Here is an 18,006-nt window from a genome sequence, read left to right on the forward strand (position 1 = left end):
GAGGTAGGAAGCATAGCCCATAACAGTCTCATATGATAAAAATCTGACCAAACATACTTGGCTTCTGTGTTACACAAGGACTCTGTCTTCAATTCCAAGATTATAAATAAAGCCATGCTCACAGAATGCATATGCCAAGTTTTTTGTTAAAACATTTTCGGGGTTGAAAAGGTAAAATCTTTTATTTATAGAGTAATTTTTTTGAAAAATAAATAATTTTTGCTGTTATGATGTGATAATTATTTAATTTAGGGGTTGACAAACTGCAGTACTTGGGTCAAATCTGCCAAATACCAGTTTTCATTACATTTTATGGGAACACAACCATGTCCATATGTTTTTTATATAATCTATGGCTGCTTTCTGTTACAGTGACATGTTAAGTAGTTGGTACAAAGACTATAGGTTCCACAAAGCTGAAGATATTTATTAATCCCTGGTTTAATTCTTAACTTTGCAACTTTAAATTTCAATTTTCTTTTATGATTTTCTAGGTATTTTTCCTCTGAAGAGTAATTGTATTTTTAAAAACTTTTTTAAAAATATTTTTTTATTAGTTGTAGATGGACACAATAGCTTTATTTATTTTATTTATTTATTTTTATGCAATGCTGAAGATTGAACCCAGGGCCTCACATTTTTGCCAGGCAAGCATTCTACCACTGAGCCACTAATTCTGAGGTCACTGGACCCAGCTTCTAGAAGTATAGTGTGTAACACAAAGGAGCCATTTTTCAGGTCATTCAGTCCTGGATCACATAAGCAATGACATGGCAAGAAAGACAAGCATTTCCTAACCTTCGGCCATCTTTTGTTAAGTATGTTTAAAAATTAAATCAGGGAATACATATATCAATATGGTAAAGCCTCCAGGAGTAAAGCCATCAAATATAACCAGTCTCTATTCAACAGACACACCCATTAAAATCATAGTTAGCAGAAATTGATCCTCCACTGACTTTTCTTTCCTTTCAATAAATTTTAGTGGGGGAAATGAATAGGCTATATAAAAAGACTCACAGGATTTAGTCAGATACACATATACCTATCTTCCTAGAATATAGATAGGATCGATAAATCTACTTAATCTCCCAAATCTTTCAAATCTATGGGAAAGATCTACGACTTGTGTATCTATAGAAAAGCTGTACCACTCACTGTGTTCAGCGGTTGGGTTGAAGCATTCGCTTTGGAATCATGTAGTCTTGAGTTTTACCTGTTTTCACTCTCTAGTTTCTTTTTAGCATCTTTATTAAAATGTGGATTGTTATGATTTGGGCATGAGGTGTCCCACAAAAGCTCCTGGGTTGATGCAGGAATATTCGGAGGGGAAATGATTAGATTGTGAGAGGTGGAACCTCATCAGTCACTCCTAGTTTGAAGAGAATGACTGGGTGGTGACTGTAGGCAGGTGGGGCGTGGCTGGAGGAGGTGGGTCACTGGGGGGCATGCCCTGGAAGGATGCATCTTCCCTGTGGGCCCCTTCTACTTTCTCTCTCTGTTTGCTGTCCACCCTGAGCAGAGTAGTGCCCCTCTACCATGTCCATCCACCATGACGTTCTGCCTCACCTTGGGCCCAGTGTAATGGAGTCAGCCCACCGTGGACTAAACCTCTTTGGAGCCAAAATAAACTTTTCCTTCTCTAAATTGTTCTTGTCAGATATTTTGGTCACAATGATACAAGGCTGAGTAACACATGGGCTAAATGTCTACTTTACAGACTTGTTATGAGGATTTTACATGAACGTGTCCATGTGTGCGTGTGGTGCTAGACTTAGTGCCTGGCCCCCAGTAGATGCTTAATATTTGATGTGCTATTACTGTTCAGGCTGAAGGTCAAAACATAGATCATGCGACCTCCACTGACTGAATCCAGCACAAAAGGAAGAAGACTAATGTATATTACTCATATTTTCAGAAACAATCGAAACAAAAAGGGTGACAACAAAATTCAACCAGTAAATTACCCTGTATTTCCCAAACTTCTGCTAATTCTGGGTCTCAGTTATTAAGGAAGCAGGAAGGATGCTTGTTGGAAGAAGGAGGATATTTAAATCATCACTGTGGGGCACCTGGGCTGGCGAAGCATGTCAGAAGGCTGGTAAAATATATCTATTTGCAAGGTTGTGCTGGATGACTTATAATAGCTTTCATTTGGCAAAAGGTGGAAAAAGGAGAAAATACTATTTCCGAAATGTCCTTTTCTGAAAGGACACTTCTTTAACACCTCCGATTACAATTCTGTGCTTCAGTACGTATGAAAGCATTTTGAGTAAACAAGCATATTTACGATTCCATTTTTGGCAACAAAGGGTAGGGAAGAGATTGAATTGCTGAAATGTCTATAGCAGTTTTGAAGGCTGCAGAGAAAATGCCCAATTCCCTGCTTCTCGGATGCAGGATACCCACTGTCTTTCAATTTCAATTCTCTGCAGCTGTTCGTCTCTCAGTAACAGCAGGCACCATCAGAAATATCTCGCTGTGTGTTCTAGTAACAACTGATAGAGAACTAGGAAAAAAATCACAATGGGATCATCAGAAAATTAATGCTCTGGGAAATGAAATAGAGCTGTCGGGCCCTATACTCCTCACATCATCGATGACTTCAATTTTGTCTCTACTAACTGAACAGGACATGTTCACATGGTATAAGCAATTGGATCTCTTCTTACACTAGAAGAATGCTGAAATTAGTTCATATGGCATGCCAAAACTGGAAGTCTCTCAAGTTGTTAAGAACTGTAAAAGGTAGTGCATGACTTTGCAAAGAAAGACAAGATTGAATTTCTGTCCTCTTTGGGTCAAGCACATGATGGAAGGGACAAGTTAAGTGTAACTGGAGGGAAAGTTTATCCCTGGAAGAACACTGTGACTCTCAGGTGATATCCACATTATAAAATAGGAGTGATTGGCAGGTGGATTGAGGTCACAGGCTGACAGGCCTTTCCACTGTTACACTTCGCCTCACTGGAGAAAAAAATGACGGAACACACAACTTTGTGCAATGTGTGCATTAATCCCAGGAGGTCACAAATGGCTTGGCCTCTGCACTTACGGAGTTAGTAAATATTTAATTGGGCATCTATTTTGTGCCAGCCATTGTACTGAGTGCTGGTCAATATTGTGGTGAATACAACAGACATGGTTCCTGCTCTTAAAAAAATAGTTTGCATGTGCAAATATCCCACCATGAAGCACATTATCCTATATCGTTAAATCGCATCAGCAAAATAAGAAAGAAAGAAATAGATAGAGAAGGAGATAGACTGTAAGGAAGGAAGTCAGGTAATTTCAGATTGTTTCAAGGGCTATCTTAGTGATAAACTGAGATCTGTTTCAGGAAAGCAAACAAATAAAAGAGGATGGCAAGGGAGTTTCCCTAAAAAGTTCACATTTAAATTGATACCTGAAGAAGCAAGTCACCTGGGCACGCACCTGTGATGGTCAACCTTAGCATGACCCCCAGTGAGTTGTGCCCTACTATGGACCCTCCATTGAGTATGGGCGAACCTACAACCTGATTCCAATCAGTAGTACATGATAACAGTGAACATAAGATTTTGCAGATGTAAAGTTCCTAATCCCTTGAACTTAAATGAATCTACAGGGAGATGATCTTAGTGGCCTGATTTCACCAGGTGATCCTGTTAAGACTGGGTTCAGAAATCAGAGATCTGAACAAGCAGACTGTCTCTTGGTAGAGCAAAATGGGAACTTCAGCAGTGTAAGAGGTGACGGGCTGTGGCTTTGCATGCTCACACACAGCAGCTCTACTGACTGACATTTAACCACAGAGGCCTGCAGTGTCTGACAGGTACCTGTAAGAGATAACTGCAGTGGCGGAAGCAGGAAACACAGAAACGGGGACAGAACAGTCCCCCATTAGGCTTAGTACAGTGAAAGTCCCTATGCTGTGCCAGTAATAAAGTGTTGCTTCCAGATCTTGGTGTACTGACCCTCACTCATTTCCCACTATAGTCTCTGCTGCTAAATCTAAGTGATTCCATAGCTGCAATTCTATGAGGGGCCAAGGAAGGAGCTCAGATCTGTGTCGCTCCCTGTGGAGCTTCGATGTGAAAACCTAGTCTCTGCAGCTCCTAAATCCCAGTCGTGTGAGACCCTGAGCCAAAAACCCAACTGAGTCCCATCTGCACTTTTGATCCAGAAAAACTGATATTTAATAATGGGAGATAATAAATGGATATTCTTTAAAGCCACTAAATTTGTGGCAATTCATTACACAGCAATACATCAAAAACAAATATGCTACTCCAATCTAAGCCGGAAGGTTAAGAGGCAGGCAAAGAAGAAGAGAGACAGGAGCCACACCGTAGACTTTTCCAGAACAAATTCAGACATACAGCAGTCCCTGGCTATATGATGCCAACTGCACAGGAAATGCTTAAAAAAGCTGTTGAATGAATGACTCATGAAAGTGTGTTTCTAAATAAGTGTTTAACACTAGATTGCCATGACCACAGCCCCGTTCCCAGATTTTAGAATATGTCTTCAAGGGCCTGGGGTTGTGGTTCAGCGGTACAGTGCTTGTCTAGCATGAGTGAGGCACTGGGTTCAATCCTTAGCACCACATAAAAAAAATAAAAAATAAAGGCATTGTGTCCAACTACAACTAAAAAAATATTTAAAATAAATTAAAATGTCTTCAACAAGTATTTATTAAAATTCCATCATATACAAAGACTATATCATTGTCTTAGAGCCAAGGAAAGTGATTAAGAAATAGAGTTTGTCCCAAGAAGCAAATTTTTAGCTAGCAGATCTTTTGGGAACTTCTGAACCAGGAAAAAGCTACGACGTACTTATTCGGAGATTAAGGACTCCATAATGAGGTATGATACCGCCCAGCAATCTGGGTCACAGCTGAAAGCCTATGATTTGAAGTTTCTCTTTAGAGCTTAATAAACTATCTGAAAACCTGCCAAGTGCTAATCAAGTCCGAGGAAGACAGTACTGTAATGAGATAACCCCATCATCCAAGGCCACATTGATGTTGTTGATGGTTTGGAGGGAAGAAAATGAAATAGTAAGAGAATTAGCAACTCTGTAACGATGACGAATTCAATACTGAAAAACGCAAAGGTGTTCCATAGATAGGGAAATCACATTCCATGTGTCTAGTCAAGGCTTTTAGATTCATCTGAAAACTCTTAGAGATTCAGAGGGGAAGTACACTGTCATATCCTAAGAGTCGGAACATGAATGTCATTTCTGTTGGCCATTGGGCATGAGTGGTGGTCACAGAGAAAGCTAGTGGACTCCAGCTGACGGTCCCTGGAGCTAAGAGTATAATCAGTAGAGCCCAAATAATTTTCTTTAGGTCCTGCTCATTTACCACCCTTCAGCATCAGCTAAGTGACTCTGCCAAGAAGTATTTATTTGCATTTAAAAATGTGACGATCTATGCTTGTCTCTTCCCGAAGTGCATCTCCAAGGTGTTTTTCCAAGGGAAATGCCCATATATTTCAGAAAGAGGCAATTAAAGATGACTTGTGTCCTTAGCAGAGGAATAGGAAGTAGAAGATAGCAAGCAGATTGCAGACACATGGTATCCAACCAAAAGCAAATTTGAAGGTCACTTAAGAGGACTGGGAGGGGTAAGGCATCTTAGGGAGACTTTTAAACATCACACCATTATTATCATCAGCATGAGCTTTGCATTTCGTGAAGATGGAACACAGCATTGCCTTAGTCTGATTTTTCAGATGATGCAACCCATCTCCAACAGATAACCTTTCTATTTGTTTTTCTGAGTTAGCTTTAGCATACAGCTTAAATGCTCAAAGAGCTCCATAATTAACTGCTTCTTCCCAAAGGCCTATGAAAAATAAAAACAACACTGATTTTCTAATGGGTTGTCAATTATTTTGCATTGGATAGTTTGTTGAACGTGAGCAACTTGTTCTGGAAGAGTGATCCATACATTCTTAAATAAAATCGACTTTAAAAAAAAATTCCACGTGCAAACAGGGAGACATTTGTTAAGGCTTCTTGCTTTTATGTTTTGATGGACACAATTCACGTTCCAACAGACAACGGATGTGTAACTGATGTAATTGCTCTTTGATAAGTGTCATTTCTCACTTGAGATGAAAATGGCAGCCACTGGCAGGTCCCCGTAAAGAGAGATGGTGGGAACTTTCCAAAGCAGCAGCAGAAATGAGATTACAGCTTCTTCCCCTCAGATACGACATGCATAAAAGGAACACTTCATGCATATTTTTGGAAGTGCCTAGGAATTGCTTTGTCTTGTAAGGAAGTGGGGGAGGAGAATGGAAGAGCAGAAAATACAAAAATAAGAAATCATTGAGGAGGCAGGGTGAGGAGGAAAGCTATAGGATATCATTTTTCTTATTCTTGCTCATGTGAGTTGACAGAGGTCTGGCAGATCTGAGGGAAGTCTAGGAGAAAGCAAGCCAGTGAATTTCTAATTTCTGGTATCTGATTAAAGGATGTGAGACATTCAGTAGGTTCCCCTGCCTGTCCATGTATGGGCTGCCCCCAAGGGAAGAGAAGGGAAGTAAATTATACCTATGCTTTGCTGGTTGTGCAGACTTCGTGTGAGAGCTGCTCTGATCAGCATGGGGATATTTTGGGACACAGCAGCAGAGACCTCTGCCCCACCAACTTGTATACACAGGGCCCTGGCTGTACATCACTGACACTGTGAGATGATCTAAGAGGACCAACTAATGAACAGCTTCTACTTCAATAGTTCTGTTTTGTTTTAATGTATATTTGAGAGAGAGAGAGAGAGAGAGAGAGAGAGAGAGAGAGAGAGAGAGAAATGAGTATATCAAAGATGTGATTTCACATGCATTACTTCTTAAGATACAGACAGATTAAAAAGTGAGTTGGCCATTGACTAAACACAAAATATTCAATGATCATACACCAGACCTGTAATCCCAGAGGCTCAGGAGGCTGAGTCAGGAGGATCACAAATTCAAAACCAGCCTCAGCAACTTAGTGAGGCCCTAAGCAACTCAGTGAGACCCCATCTCTAAATAAAATATAAAAAGGGCTGGGGATATATGTCTCTGTGGTTAAGCACCCTTGGGTTCAATTCCTGGTACAAAAAAAAAAAAAAGAATTCAGCGATTATACAGATGGTACTCAGAAATGGAAAAAATCACACAGGTAGGATGTTGATAGTCAAAGTCTAGAAAACCATTCAGAAGATTATTTTTTTCCTTATCCCATTGTTTTGATTGTTTCTTTGTAGAGATTTTTTAGTATTTACTTCCATTTTCAAAATAACCACAAGTTTAAGGTAGAAAAATGTGAGACAGCACAAGCGAAAATCATAAAAATCAGCCATAATACCATCCCGTTAAGATAAACCCAGTCCATGTTTTCGTTTCTGCCCATCCGGTACTTTTTCTATTCTTTATTTTCCTCCATAAAAATGGGGCTATATCTCCATATTCTGTTGCATAGCCAGATAGTTTTTCCAATTATTAGTATCCAATGAAAAATTTCCCACATGGATGCTTGATTCTTCAACAACTCTTTTATTGGATTAAACATGTTCTCCTATATGGCTAAATCAGTATTTAATTGATTATAAATGCAGACTCATGTAGGGAAGTTAACTAAACCCCAAGGCCACAAAGCTAACAAGGGGTCAGGCTAGGATTTCCCTAGGTCTGTCTGACTCTGAGCAAAGAGCAAATCTTGTTAATACCCTTAAGTGCCCTAATTTAACCTGTGGTAGAAATTGCACTGGCCCAGGGAAATCAGAGCCAACTGTTTTGCCAAGAGTTCTTAGAAGGAAATGGGAATAAGCCCTTATTTTCAAATGTGGATTCCTGGACCCTACTCTGGCTTACAGAACAAGAATCTCTAGGGTTAAAGGCCAGGGATGTGCATTTAAAAAATGTTCCACAGTGAAATGTACTAAAATGTTCAAAGTCTTGCAAAGAAGACAAAATAAGTGTTTGTTGAATGAATGGATATCATGGTAAGGTCATGCAGGAAATTAAGATCTAGAACAACTCTCCACCCAGAGGAAATATAGGCCTGTTTTAGGGTGGGTTCAAGTAAAGCCTCTGGTCTCCCGCTTGGTCACACCCAGAAACTCATGCTGTGATTGACACAGAGCTATGATGAAACCCAGAACTGCACAAGCTTTCTATTTTAAATAATCACTCTGGACGACCAGGTGTTACATTTCCCCAGCGGAAGAAGTGTGAACTCAACTGATGACACCCCCTATTTTATAGGCAGAACTATCTTTTAAAAGAGTCGTCGGTTTGATTTTTGACATTTTTTGACACACGAAAAGCATGTCTTACTCATAGGGCGAATTTTCCCCCTCAACACCATGAGCTCAATCTTAGGGCCCGTGAGACTTCTAGCAGCCCAGGAAAAATATTTCAGTTTATTATAAAATCAGAAAAAAATGACCAAAAAAAAAAAAAAATCAGAAAAAAATCTACATGGACATGCATAAGCATGGGGATCTAATTAGAATAAGATATATTCCATGCTTATATAACTATATCCAAATGGAATTAAAGCATATTAACAGTAAGTTGTTAATAAAAAATCTATGAATATAATCTAGTCTCTATTATACACAGTGTTATACTAATATAGTCATAAAATATAATTTTAATGTTTTCTTTTTTAAAAAAATACTTATTTTTCAGTTGTAGTTGGACATAGGCCTTTATTTTATTTATTTTTTTTTTATTTTTATGTGGTGCTGAGGATCGAACCCAGGGCCTCACATGTGCTAGGCAATGCTCTACTGATGAGCCCCAGCCCCAGCCCAAATTTTAATGTCTTCTTATCAGGAAAATCATACCATAGCTCTGCTTACCCGATGGCTCTGGGCCCAGGTGAGAGACATCTTACCTGACAGGCATTGTACAGGAGCTGATGTTCGAACTTCTTGATCCCAAGAATGTTCTGGAACATCTCGTAGAGTTGCTCCTTGCTCAGAATCAGCTCAGAGGCCGCGCTAGCCGTCATCCGGGCCTGCTGTTTCCTGGGGTCCTCTTCCCCACGGTAGATGGCATCAAACTTAGCCATCCAGGAGCTCAGCACGGTCTCCTTACTGAGGCCGTCAATCTCGGGCAGGCTGCGCACCCTCTTCTCGATGTGCTTCTTGAAGACCTCCCGGGAGTCGTTGGCCGAGCAGCCTCCACTCTGCACCATGCGGGCCACACGGTCGCTCTTCAGGAACACCTGAGGTAGAAAAGGGCCAGGAAAGAGAGTCAGCCATGGAGATGCTGGTTCCTTGGGGTGGACATAGGGCTGTCTCTCAAGTGTCCCACGGAAGGCAGTAGTGTGGTCACACCCAGTCCTACCACCTCCTCACTGTGCAAACTCAGCCAAGTCACACATTTTGCTTCTGTGTCCATATTTGCAAAATGAAAGTAGCAATAGTACCATAGTCTCCCCTTATATGAAGGGGATGTCTTTTGGGGGGTGCAGGGTACCGAGAATTAAACTCAGGGGCATTTGACCACTGAGCCCCATTCCCAGTCCTATTTTGTATTTTATTTAGAGACAGGGTCTCACTGAGTTGCTTAAGGCCTTGCTATGGCTGAGGCATTGAACTCACGATCCTCCTGCCTCAGCCTCCTGAGCCACTGGGATTATAGGTGTGTGCTACCATGCCCAGCTAAAAGGGATATCTTTCAAGTACCCCAGTGGGTGGCTAAAACCATGAATATTACTAAACCCTATGTATACCATGGTTTTTGTCCTATACCTATATAAGTATGATATAGCTTCATTTATACATCAGACCCAGTAAGGGATTAGCAATAATACCAACAATAAACTAGAACAATTATAACAATGCATTGTCATAAAAGTTACTTAAAACTTACAAGTTGCTCATTTCTGGAATTTTTCAATTTAATATTTTTAGATTGTACTTGACTACTTTGCAGAAAGCAAAACCCCAGATAGAGAGGACAGTCCCTCCCAGGTGTAGCAAGGATTGCATGGGACAATATTACAAGAGGCAGCAGGTCTCTGCTCAGGCCACCGGGGGTTCTTTCTCTGCTACTTAGTGGCAGTGTGAATTTTGGTAAGTTAACCTCTTAGTGTTCCTTTCTATATGGTGGGGGTAATGGTCCCTATATACATAGGTCTTTTACAATGAGGATTCAATGAAGTGTACTTAAAACAGTGCCTGACTCACTAAATGCCACATAAGCTGTTATGATCATTATAGGGTAAAGTAGCTGGCATGATGTGTGGACAGAGCTCTTGATAACTAGTATCTGCACCTCATTTTATTCCCTGGATTGATGATGCTTGTCATAAGTGGAATTAAATGAGTATTAGATAATCATATATTTAAATTTTATTACCTTCCTGAATGTAAGCTCCAGACAGGCAGGACTAGGTCCCTTTTTCCCTATTTATTTATTTATACTGGAGATTAAACCCAGCAGTACTCTACCACTGAGCCACATCTCCAGCCCTTTTTATATTTTGATTTTGGGACAGGATCTAAGTTGCTTAGGGTCTCACTAAGTTGCTGAGGATGGCTCTGAAATTGCAATCCTCTGGCTGGCCTCCCGAGTCATTGGGATCACAGGTGTGAGCCGCTATACCAGGCAACGGTGTGTCCTTGTTCTCCACAATATCTATTGCCTCTAGTACAGCACCTGACCCTTAGAAAATTAGCAATGAACTGTGGTGCTCTCTGCTGTCTGCTTTGTAGATAGAAAAACCAAGACAGGGGAAAGGAATCATTCTTGGTCACCAAAACTGTCTGATGACCAATATCTGGTCTCTTTCTGGGTAGCAGGGGTTACTGGGGATTGAACTCAGGGGCACTTGACCACTGAGCCACATCCCCAGCCCTATTTTGTATTTTATTTAGAGACAGGGTCTCACTGAGTTGCTTCGGGCCTCCCTGTTGCTGAGGCTGGCTTTGAACTCACGATCCTCCTGCCTTAGCCTCCCTAGCTGTTGGGATTCCAGGCTTGGGCCACCATACCCAGCAACATCTGGTCTTTTTACTGCAACCTGATTCCTTCCCTCTGGGGCTGTTCCGCCCGGTGGGACCCTCCCTTAGTGGTTTGGCTGCTGTGCCTGAGTTCTGGCTTCATGCCACCTATTAAGAGCTTCTTGCTTTCGGTCCATTATCCACCACTCCAAAGTGACAGAGCTACATGGTTCTGGGATGTAATACAAGGCTCATATTCAGAGAGGGAACAACAGGCACTCCTGAGCTGTGTCCTGGTCACACTTCGTAAGGTGCATAAAGATCCCTCGAAAGGCAGAGCAAATGTCGGATGTTCCTCTGTGCGACTGGAGGAAGCGCCGTGGCTGGCCAGGACGGAGGTGGTATTGCCTGGGGGCACTTGGAGGGCATCCCGATGCCTCACGCTTTATTGCAACACTTTCTTTGGGTGGAGAGATGTCACAAAGATGACTTCTGTTTATTGTTGGCTGGATGAAGTAATTAGTTTAGGAAGGGGGGCTGAGGGCTTCTTCACAGCATAGAGAGGGGCCGGCTCCCCACTTCCTGGAAACTGGGACTTGGTTGAGACCTTGGAGGTCCTTTGAAAATCAATTACAGAGGAAAAGTTCCAGATGAATGCTCAGGGCGGAGGAGCCTTAATGAGCTAAATAACTCACCCGAAAACCTGGAATGCTACATGCAGACGGTTTCTCTGTCTAACCTATTGTGAGCCTCAGCTTCAGGCCTAGACCTCAAGGAAGACCAAAGTTCTGAGGCACATAAAGAAGTCTCTGGAAGGGCAATGTATTGTTGTGACAGGCACTTTAAACCATGGTCCCATGCCAGCTCTGGCCCTAGCTTGCTGGGTAAGGCAGGCATCAGGGCTAATAGCCTGCATTTTAAAGGCACTGCTGCTGGGACTGCAAATTGGTGCAACCACTCTGGAAAGCAGTATGGAGATTCTGCAGGAAACTGGGAATGGAACCACCATTTGACCCAGCTATCCCTCTCTTTGGTTTATACCCAAAGGACTTCATATCAGCATACTACAGTGACACAGTCACACCAATGTTTATAGCAGCTCAATTAACAAGAGCTAAACTATGGAACTAGCCTAGGTGCCCTTCAACAGGTGAATGGATAAAGAAAATGCTGTATATATACACAATGGAATATTACTCAGCCTTGAAGAAGAATGGAATGATGGTATTGGCTGGTAAATAGATGGAGTTGGAGACTATCATGCTAAAGGAACTAAGCCAATCCCAACAAACCAAAGGCTGACTGTTTTCTCTGAGAAGTGGATGCTGATCCATAGTGAGGGTGGAGGTAGGGGAGAAGGAGGAACTTTGGATTGCACAGAGGGGAAATGAAGGGAGGGAGGGAATGTGGGAGTGGGAAGGACGGTGGAATGAGATGGACATTATCACCCTATATACATGCATGATTGCAGGAGCCGTGCAATTCTGCATCGTGTACAGAAGTTGAGCTCCATTTGGGGACAAATGCATTTTGTGTGTGTCCAAATGCATTCTGTTCTCATGTAAAACTAACTAGAACAAATAAAAAATGTCAGTTTTCAGCCTTTTATTGTTAATCCATAAAAAGAATACAAGGGCACTGGGAAGCCATTGAGGATTTCAAGCTGGTTCACGTCACAGGACTGGAAGGGACAAAGGGAATAGGTAGGGAGGCCAGTTGAGAGGCACTTTGTAGAAGGACAGGAAAGCAGTAGCGTAGACAGAGGACAAATTCTTCCTAGTCAGCTCCAATCAGCATCGGAGGGGAAATGCTGAATGACAAAGCCACACTCTTCTCCCCACCTGTCCACATCAGTGTCCCACAGACTGGGCCAGCCTGGGGACCAGCACTCATCACCAAATGTGATTTCCTCAACACCCTTCCCTAGCTGCCATCTGCCGTCTGGTGGAGCTCTGAGCCCCAGCCAGTCTACAGGTTCCAGGAGGGCCAGGTGGGGTGCTTTGGTCTGATCACCTCTTCTCGGTATAGAACCAAAGACAGGGCCTAGCACCCAGCTGGTTTTCGGTATTTGTTGAAGGAGTGTACGAACCATCAGAACAAAGTTGACTGCTCTGGCAAAGACCTCGCTGCAGCTTTGGGTGGAATAAGAAGGTCAAGAGGAAATCAGCAGGCAGAGTATATGGGTCCTTCTTCCTTCCTTCCTTCCTTCCTTCCTTTCTTTCTTTCTTTCTTTTTTTTTTTTTTTTTTTTTTTTTGGTACCAGGGATTGAACTCAGGGACCCTTAACCACTGAGCCCCATCCCCAGCCCTATTTTCTATTTTATTTAGAGACAGGGTCTCACTGAGTTGCTTAGGGCCTTGCTAAGTTGCTGAGGCTGGCTTTGAACTCGAGATCCTCCTGCCTCAGCCTCTCGAGCCACTGGGATTACAGATGTGTGTCACCATGCCTGGCTCTAGGGGTCTTTCAAAACAAGTTAGTAAGTCCCCCCCGCCCCAGGGACCTGATAACAAGGAGTTAAGAGATAGGTAGGATGTTGACCCCAGCTGGTGTCCATAACTGGCTGGGGAGCTCTGAATCCCAGACACATTCCCTGCTTCACAGTCGTTCCCTTGGTGCCCAGCATCCACACAGGACATGTTTGTCGACCCATGAGTGGTGGCCTAGCGGTCACTTCACCTCCATCAACCTCATTCTCCTGCCCGCTCCCCGCAGGCTCATCCCCCCTCCTCCCTGGACAAGGATCACACTGAGAGGACTTTGAAAAGTGGAAGGAGATGTGACTTCTGGGACCCAGAAAGGGGCAGTGAGCTTTGTCAACAGGGTGACAAAGGAAGCTGAAGTCTGAGGGGACAGGGGCAGGTGAAGTGCCCAAAGGAGGCCAGACAGCCCTGGGGAGAGAAGGGGACAGACAGCAGGAAGTGGATTTCCCCAGGCTCATCATCTGCCTTGGCCTCTCTGTCTGTCAAAAGGCAAGTGAGGCCCGAGCCAGCCTCCCCGTGACCCCCACACAGGGGACGGATGTGCTTGGGCATCTGCAACAACCATTGGAGCTCACGTGTGCTGGGCGCTCTACCCGCTTTCCTGTGGCCTCTTGTGTGTGTGTGTGTGTGTGTGTGGGTGTGTGTGTGTGTGTGGTTTAGTGGCTGTGACATGGGACTTTAACCTCAGGTGCCACTCTTGGCAGCCCATCCAGAAACCCCCTCTACTCTTCTGCCAACCCCCAGACAGGTCATCACGAGAGATGGGAGATAAAGAAATATGGGGTTGCGAAGGGCAGTCAATCCAGAAGTGTGGCCCCTTTATCAGCCCTCCCCTACCCCCCACAGCCTAGCAACCAAGGTCGGTTTGGAAACACAGGAACACATCCGCTCCCAGTGGCTCTAGTACATGGTGAGGCTGGTCCAGCTCCCATGACTTGCTGACAGGCTGAGAAGCCAGGACAGATTCTTTCCTGCTTTGAACAAGTTTATCATTCCAACACAGAGAAGAAAGAGGCAATGAGGTTCAGAAAACCCCAGACGCCAACCCGTAAAACATGGTCACCGTTCATTAAGGGCATGGGGCCGACATAGTGTTCAGGGCAGGGTGCTCTGGGATCACCCCACATGAGTTCAAATCTAGGCTCTTCTGCCTCCTAGCTTTGTCACCTGGGCAGTAATTGTCCTTGGTTTTAATTTCCTTCCCATCAAAGTGGGGATCATAGGCTGGGTGCGGTGGGGCACACACCTGTAATCGCAGGGGCTCAAGACGCTGAGGCAGGAGGATCTCAAGTTTGAGGCCAGCCTCAGCAACTTAGTGAGGCCCTAAACAACTTAGCAAAACCCTGTCTCAAAATTTTAAAAAATGAGATAAAAAGGGCTGTGCTGTGGCTCAATGGTTATATGCCCCTGGGTTCAATCTTGGTACCTAAATAAATAAAGTAAAATGAGGATCAGAACAAACTTTAACTGTAGGATTCTGATAAGCATCCAATGAGTTCATGCCTCCATTTCATTAGTACATTGCCCATGACAGGGTCAGAATGTGATTAAAAGTTATAGTTATTTTAATAGAAATATGCAGCCGTGAAAATTATAGGTATTTTCAACCATTTAAATTCAGAGATTTTTTTCCCTACATTGTCTAATTATTTTATAACTGGTATCCCTTACTTTTATCATCTTTTGAAATACCACTCTCTAACTTAAAAAAAGAAAAAATATGAAATTTTACTTTCTTTGAGGCAAGGTGCCTGTTAATTTCTAAAATAAAATGCACTTTTTAATCTTAACCCATATGTCTCATGATCTCATTTATGGGACACCTAAAAACTTAAATTAAGCAAAAAATAGAGCACTTATGATAACTTTGAAATAGATCTTTGTTTTTAGAGTTCTATTCTTTTGGGAAAAGTAAGAGGTGAATGATTGGTGATGATATTCATTAACAGCAATGATGTCACTGATAATATTATGATAATAAATAATATAATAAATTCTAGATTACGATGATTTCCAACCTATATTCATGCACGTGTGTCAATTTCATTGAAATGCTTGCAGGAATTGGAAACTTGACACCTCTTGGGTTTAAAGATACTCCCCACCAAAAGGTAAAGGGTCCTGGGCCGGATTTCATTAGCACACCTGGGGCCACGGCCAGGTGGTAGGTGGAACTAGGGTAGGAGCAAACCATCTCCCTTTTGTCTCTTGAGACCTTCTCCCTGTCTTCTCCTTGCACCTCCCTTGCCCTTGCCCAGGTCCCTAAAGCAGGCAGTGGACTGATTAAGTTTGATTTCTCTTCTATTATTGCTAGATAGCACATGCATAGAAATACATGCAGCTGTATGACATGTTGCACATGGTACCAGGCCACCTTTCTCCCCCTCTAACCTTAATGTATCAATAATGCAACTTTCCAGGACATGTGCATATGTCTGTATGTGTGTGTATATTCATATGTAGTATGCAAACTCACATAGACATATATACATATACCATTTATGCACACCTGAGAACTCAATGTGGTTTGAAGCTTCCTCTCTTTTGTAAATGCCTTATTGTAGCCAGGCATTGTGGTGCACACCTATAATCCCAGCAGCTTGGGAGGCTGAGGCAGGAGGATTTCGAGTTCAAAGCCAGCCTCAGCAAAAGCAAGGTGCTAAGCAACCCCAGTGAAACCCTGTCTCTAAATAAAATACAAAATAGGCTTAAGGATGTGGCTCAGTGATCCAGTGCCCCTGGGTTCCATCCCTTGTACCAAAGCAAACAAAGAGAGCTCATTTTACTAACATTACTATTTCTGTTTTCCTTGGTAAAAACTTGGGAAACCTCTGTTTAGCCTAAGAATGGTTTTACAATATTACCTGCCATGTAACCACCTTTATGTAACGCTCCCCCCACCCCCCAAACTGGGTGTAAATTTCAAAGAATTTCCAGACTCAGGGTCCAGGGATTTTAAGACATTAGTCCCTCTGGACCACTGCAGCTTAAATAAACCTGCTTCCTGATAATTCCTCCAGCTGCTCCATGACATGAAGAGTGGGGCAGTCTGTGTAGAATATGGACACAGATTCCTGCTACCAATTAGAGTGCTTGGGTCACAGTGATAAATTCTGTTTGTTTGGTTTTTTTCCTCCCTTATACTGGGGATTGAACCCAGGGGTGCTCAACTCCTGAGCCACATCCTTAGCACATTTTTATATCTTATTTAGAGACAGGGTCTCACCAAGTTGCTTAGGGCCTCACTAAGTTGCTGAGGCTGGCCTTGAACTTGTGATCCTCTTTCCCCAGTCTCCTGAGCTGCTGGGATGACAGGTGTGCACCACTGCACCTGGCCAAGATGTTTATCTTAAAGGAGCTGAGAGTCCAGAAGGGTGTAGTGGCCCCTCTGATGCCCCATCAGGACTGTGGGTGTGGGGACAGGATGGAGTTGCCTTTCGAGTCAGATTTCAGAGCATGCACTCCAGCCCTCCGCCCTCACTCCATAAACAAAGAGCTTAAAGGCTTATTCTGCTGCTCTGCATAATCCGCTCAGACCATCAGGGCCACCAGGAAAGGACAAAGTAGCCCATATACTCTTGAGAGACATGGGAACCTCAGCCTCATCTTCCAGCTCAGGCCCTAGGCCACAGGAGCTAGCTTTAATGGTGGCCAACCTGGTTCAGACCCAGTTGGATGGGCCCAGCTGTGGAGAAGAACATGCCTCCCCACTGCTTTTATTTCTGAAAAATGGCTCTGGATTGCTTTAGCATGTTGATAAATCATTGCCCTGGTCGAACAATTCTAAGTCCTAAACTGCGCTTTCCTAGGACAATAATCTCAAAAGTTTTAAAGGAAAAGTTGATATATATATTTAACTGTCAGTGATATTGGTAAACTGGTATGCAAACATGTGGTACAATAAGATGGAGTGTATGATGAGAGAGAGAGAGAGAGAGGGAGGGAGGAAGGGAGGAGGAAGACTCCATTTGGAAGGAGAATGTCGGCTGATCCCATCTTCAGAGCATTATATTCACCCTCTTCCAGCATCAAACACCTTAATTTCTTATTCGGAAACCATGGTGTGTCACTGTGACTGCAGCAGGCCAAGTCTGACTGCAGGCTCCAGAGGTGGTACCATCGAGGGCCTTTCCCCTGGGCTATTTCTCCTCAATCCATTGTGATTGACTCAGGAAGGTACAGTTGACCATGGCTATTCTAGGAAATCTCCCCTGGTCTTTGCTGGGACTCTCAGCAAAGAGGTGTTCTCTTCACCCCTGGGATTGCAAAGCTGGTGGAAGGGTCTAGTGTCTTCTCCATGGAGAGTACCTGCTCAAGAGTGAAGTTCACATGTGAGTGGACTCATGTGAGAAGTAGAGGGGAAGGGCCAGGCATGGAGCCTGTAATCCCAGTGGCTCGGGAGGCTGAGGCAGGAGGATCCCGAGTTCAAAGCCAGCCTCAGCAAAAGCGAGGCACTAAGCAACTCAGTGAGACCCTGTCTGTAAATTAAAAAAAAAAAAAAAATTAAAAAGGGTTGTGGAAGTGGCTCAGTGGTTAAGTGCCTTGAGTTCAATCCCTGGTACCAAAAAAAAAAAAAAAAAAAAGAAGAA

General features: G+C 43.1%; 1 protein-coding gene across 1 annotated transcript in view; it reads right to left on the reverse strand.

Annotated features, from left to right (window-relative positions):
- Cadps (calcium dependent secretion activator) overlaps positions 1-18,006 on the reverse strand; it is a 468,098-nt gene that overhangs the window by 348,454 nt on the left and 101,638 nt on the right. The window contains 1 exon segment of the mRNA XM_048801213.1: positions 8,881-9,213. Coding sequence (XP_048657170.1) covers positions 8,881-9,213 — 333 coding nt within the window.

Source organism: Marmota marmota, unplaced genomic scaffold, assembly GCF_001458135.2.
Source record: "Marmota marmota marmota unplaced genomic scaffold, marMar, whole genome shotgun sequence".
Classification (NCBI taxonomy): domain Eukaryota; kingdom Metazoa; phylum Chordata; class Mammalia; order Rodentia; family Sciuridae; genus Marmota; species Marmota marmota.